The sequence below is a fragment of the Corvus brachyrhynchos genome, unplaced genomic scaffold, assembly GCF_000691975.1.
Source record: "Corvus brachyrhynchos isolate BGI_N302 unplaced genomic scaffold, ASM69197v1 scaffold30, whole genome shotgun sequence".
Lineage (NCBI taxonomy): Eukaryota > Metazoa > Chordata > Aves > Passeriformes > Corvidae > Corvus > Corvus brachyrhynchos.
In genome coordinates this window covers 229437-234698 of record NW_008235742.1, presented here as the reverse complement: position 1 = coordinate 234698, position 5262 = coordinate 229437, and the positions used below count along the sequence as shown (strand labels likewise).

Below are 5262 nucleotides of genomic sequence, written 5' to 3'. Positions count from 1 at the left end.
GCCGGGACGCCCCCCCAGCGACTCCGCCTTCTGGCTCACGCGCATCCTCAAGCCCTGGCCCATGGTCAACCAGGCCCGCCTGCTCTACATCATCTTCGGGCCCGTGTCGTCCCTCGATGGTGAGCGCAAAGGGTGGGCCCCGGGGAGGAGATTTTCTTGCAGGAAAACCCCCAGAAATGTGGTTGTATTGGAATAATGGAGTCATGGAATGGGTTGGGTTGGAAGGGAGTTTAAAGCCCATCCACTGCCACCCCTGCCATGGGCAGGGACATGTTCCACTAGCCCAGGGTGCTCCCAGCCCTGTCCAGCTTGTCCTGGGACACTTCCAGGGATCCAGGGGCAGCCACAGCTGCTCTGGGAATTCCATTCCAGCCCCTCCCCGCCCTCTGGAAAGGAAGAAAGGGAAGGAATTCCTTGCTAAAACCCAATCTAAACCTGCCCTCTGTCAGTGTGAAGCCATTGAATTGCCTAGGAAAAAATTGTTCTGCTCAAGCAGACATCACTAACACACATAAAATACATCAAATACACACACACAGAGTTATAAGTTACAATTCAAGTGAAGAGATTAAATGGCACTTCTGTTCCTCTATTCTCTCCTGCTTGGAGTAGACTTAAATCCATCTCCAAGAAGCACCCATTTCCCTGACGGAAAACACGTTTCCTCACTTAATTATTAAACCTGGGTTTCTTTAAGTTTGGCTCACGCTGCAACTCCCACTAAAATGACAGATGGGAAAGAATCACAAAGCCTCGGTGGTGTCACCTGAATTCCCCTCCTCTGCCCCTGCTGTGAGGCTCAGCTTAGCAACTTTCTTGTTTAATAAATGTCACTTACTAGCAGTTGTGATTGATATATCGCTCAGGACACGTGGTCTGGCAGAAAATGATAGAAGGACCGACAGATGAGACCAGTCTGAAGGGTTTAGCTGATGCAATTAAGCTGCTGTATGGCACAGAAGCTAGAGAATGGACAGCAGATGATGTTATCAGTCTTGTGGATGAGCTGTCAGGTGTGGTTTTGCCTTTATCATTAATCCATGGGATTACAGATCCTCACGTCCTCCAAATCCAGCTCTGTGCCACAAAATTCCTCGCAGTAGCTGTGCCTTGGTTGGAAAAGTCACCACACTGGTGATGAGAGAAAGTCCCTTACACATCCAGGCTGTCTTTCCCCATGGAGAAATCTTTTAAGAATCCATGGAGACCTTTAAAACTCAAATCTTGCCTTGAATTATTGAGGAAACATTGTCCAAATGCGGAGTTTGCTCAGGCCAAATTCTCCGGAGCAGTTTTAACAGCTACACCGAGAGTTTTGGCTGAGGTTGTGTCACAGAGTTGGTGTGGAGAGCTCTGATTGTTGCTGGCAGGGATTATTTGTGCCGTTTCACTGCTCCTCTTTTTGCTCAGAAGTGACTGAAATCCTCTCTCTCTCTCCATCATTACAAAGTGATTCCCCAGGAGTGGCTGATGGAGAACAACGCTCGGCTCCTCCTCCTGAGTGGGAACAGCATCTGCTTCACCTTCCTGGCCAGCAAAGCTGTGAATGGCAGAGCTGCGGAGCTGGCCAGGCTCATGGTCTTCATGGCCCTGGTGAGTACAACTCAGCACAGCCTCTTTACCCCCAAATTTGCTGTCTCAGGCTGGAAAATCTTCCCCACCCTCTCCCACACACCAGGAATAAATCCAGCCAGAAGCTGGGTGCTCTTCCACCCTCTCTGCTCCCTGTGCAGCAAGCCTTGAGGAGAAGCACCACCAGCAAAAGGTTCAGAATTCCCAGAATTCAGCTGGCCTTGGACACTGCCAGGGATCCACAGCTGCTCTGGGCAACAAAAATAACCAATCAAGTGTCATAATTGGGAAGAAATATTTATTTTAAATTGCTTCTCTTGCTAAGAGATTCCTGGTGCCATGGATGGTGAAACCAAGAGTGTTTTAAAATCTATCCCACCTCTGTGTCCTTGTCACAACCCCTGATTTTCCAGGCTGTGGCACAACTGATCCAGAGCCAATAGTGAATGCTAAGATTTGATCTTGCATCATAAAAGGTGTGGTTTTAATCCTTCCTTTGCCCTCCAGGTGTGTGAGAAGGACCTGTACTGCATGGACTGGGCAGTGAAAATGATGCAGAAGGTCTGCAGGGTTTTCAGCACCCCCTGGGAGAGAAACAACTTCCTGCAGTGCCTGGAGAACACCTTTGCTCACATGCTCATGGACATGCTGCAGGCAGTGCTGGCCGGTAAGGCTCGGCCCGTGGGCCTGGACCAGCTCCTGCATCAGGTTCTGGAGCTGCCCACAGCACCCAGGAACAGCCTGGCCTTCCCCCCCTCCCCAGGCAGGGAGCCTGAGGGGTTTGATAACATAAAACCACAGAATTCCAGACTGGTTTGGGTTGGAAGGGACCTTAAAGCTCATCCCATCCCACCCCTGCCATGGGCAGGGGCATCTCCCACTGTCCCAGGCTGCTCCAGGTCCCGTCCAGCCTGGCCTTGGGCACTGCCAGGGATCCAGGGGCAGCCCCAGCTGCTCTGGGCATCCTGTTTCAGGGCCTGCCCACCCTCACAGGGAAGGATTCCTTCCCAAAATCCCCTCCAGAGTCCATTTCTCCATCTGTAAAAGAGCAGCAGTGATACCTGGATCTGTAAAGTTCTGGAATCCCAGAAGGATTTAGGTTGGAAGGGACCTCAAAGCTCATCCCATTCCACTCCTGCTATCCCTGATCCTGATCCTTGGGCAGGTCTTTCACTGCCTCATAAAGCAAATCCAAATCCAAGTAAATACAAGGAGCAGATGGGTTTGGAGCAGAATCATGGAATGGTTTGGGTTGGAAGGGACCTTAAATCCCATCCAGTCCCATGGGCAGGGACACCTCCCACTATCCCAGGTTACTCCAAGCCCCATCCAGCCTGGCCTTGGACACTTCCAGGGATCCAGGAGCAGCCACAGCTTCTCTGGGCAGCAAAAATAACCAACCAAGTGTCATAACTGGGAAGAAATATTTATTTTAACTTACTTCTCTTGCTAAGAGATTCCTGGTGCCGTGGATGGTGAAACCAAGAGTATTTTAAAACCCATCCCACCAGAAAGCTGAGCCCAAAGTCCCTTTGGGCTGAGCCTAAACCTGCACCAGCTGCAGCTGCTGCCCTGCTGGAGCCTCAGGGCCGATGGTGGAGCTGAGCTGGAGCGAGGAACACCCTGCTCAGCTCATCCTTGTCCTCACACAGAGCTGTTGCTGTCTGTCTGTGGCCAGGCTGGTGGAGGAACCCAGGAGATCCTCCTGTGTTCCCTCCCAGCTGTGCTGCCATCAGGGGCAGAGGCTGCTGCTAAATCCCAGCACACTGCAGAGGCTGCTGCTTCCCTCTGCTGAGAGCTCTGCCTGGGGAAGATTCACCTCCAGAGACGAACTGGGTACAGAGTTCAGTTTCACTCCTCCTTTTCCGTGGTTTCTGTGCCCTGGCAGGGGAGCGGGACGAGGAGGACAGCAGCTTCCTGAACCTGTTCCACCTGGTGAATGCCCAGGCCAGCTTCCACAAGGAAATCCTCTACCTGGCCATGAGCAACAACAGCAGCACCACCTGAGTTCCATGGACCGTCCCTCCACTCCTGCTGGATTTCTCTTCCTTTTCCTTTGAACGTTTGCAAAGAAGTGTCTGATTATTCCTTGAATTCCCGTCCCAGTAAGAGCTGGAGTGGCACAAGTTGGGACCACCTGTGTCAGTCCAGCTGAGTGAGCTCATGGAGGGCTTGGGGAGTGCAATTCCATTCCGTGTGCTCTGCTCCTCCAGGGAAGAGGGCTGGGGCCTCTCCGTTGGGAACACCAACTGCATTCTTTTCCCACTGTGCGTGTTTGCACACACAATAAAAACGACGTGGTTTCCATATTTGATGTGCAGACACCGAGTGAAGCTCGTGTTATCTTAGCCCAGAACCCAAAACATTCTGCTCTCTTGAATTTGTTTTCTCTTGGGAGTCGGAGGAGAAAGGCAGGGGCGGGATTTGAGGAGCTGCATTTTTCCAGCTTGCCAGGGTCTCTAACTCAGGCTCTGTGACAGAAGTGCAGTTTGTACATTCAGCTTCAGCAAAAAGTGATTTCTGAGCACAATCCCAATGCTTTGATCTACCAAGGCATTTTTTCCTCTCAATCTCCAGGTTTTTATAGAGCAGAAGAAACTTCCAATCTCTCCCCCTGCCCCAGGTACCAACTGTGGAAGCATTTTAGGATTTAGCCAAGTTGAAGGTCCCCATTAACCACATTAAATTAGAACTCTGCTTCATTAAATGGATAAGTGTTTGCTGCTTAGAGAAGGGGTTGATTTTCTGCTCTGTTGCCTTCCAGACAAACCCATGTGACAGCAATAAAAGGCACTCCCGCTCCGTGTGCTGTTTGCAGCCTCCAGGTTACTGAAGAGCCGCTTTCCCCACCTCAGTGTTCCCTTTCCAAACCTCTCAGGCTTCCTTCAGCACCAGCTTTTCCCACATTTACCTCGGGAAGTGTGGGAACAGCTGAAGTGGGACCGATTTATCTCAGCTGCCCCCACCTGCTCCCATCGGCAACAACCTGGGAGCAGCTCGGGAATTGCTCTGAAGTTTGTGCGCTAAAAATCCTCGCCACCTTTGTGGAATACACGATTCCAGGCAAGATTTTACTCCGGGACATCCATCGGTCTTTGCAGGTGCCGGTAGATGGCGGAGGTGAAACCTTCCCTGAGCGCGGCAGCTGCTGGAAAATGCTGGGACCATCCCTTTTTTCCCTTGGCTGGCTGAAGGTGATGTTTAAGGGCGCTGCAACGCCGCGGTTGTGCTGCGCGTGATTTCTGAAGGGAGAGAAATTCCAGGCTCTACTTTCTACTCCGGGAACCGAACGTGGCCGGACTGATCCCCAAAGAACCCAAAATACGAGGAGAAAACACACTCGGAGTGAGAACAGCGACGGGAAAACGCCGCCAGGAAGCCGCCGAGGCGGAATCTCCAGCCCAGCTCCTCGTCTCTCCCTTTTATCCTCAGGAATCGCTCCAGATAAATAATCCCGGCAGATGGGAGCAGGAGAAGGGAGCAGAGCCCGGAGCTGTGTGTGTCCCTGTCCCGCCGTGTCCCGGGGCATTCCCGGCCCCGGGGCCGCAGTGGCCATAAATTCCAGCCGGGCACAAGGGGGGCTTTTATGGGAGCGCAGCCACACGGGAAAAGGGAGCTCTTTGATTCCCTGGAGCAGCCGGCGGGGCTGGAATGTCAGCACGGAGCGCCGGCTCCTCATCAATTATTGAT

At 52.2% G+C, this 5262-nt stretch overlaps 1 protein-coding gene across 1 annotated transcript in view; it reads left to right on the top strand.

Annotated features, from left to right (window-relative positions):
• Positions 1–4374, top strand: part of FBXO47 (F-box protein 47) — a 10132-nt gene extending 5758 nt beyond the window's left edge. Inside the window, exons 7-11 of the mRNA XM_017744619.1 lie at positions 7–119; positions 867–1013; positions 1451–1593; positions 2080–2239; positions 3461–4374. Coding sequence (XP_017600108.1) covers positions 7–119; positions 867–1013; positions 1451–1593; positions 2080–2239; positions 3461–3579 — 682 coding nt within the window. The 3' untranslated portion in view covers positions 3580–4374. The remainder of the gene's footprint in view (positions 1–6; positions 120–866; positions 1014–1450; positions 1594–2079; positions 2240–3460) is intronic.
• Positions 4375–5262: the final 888 nt, after the last annotated feature.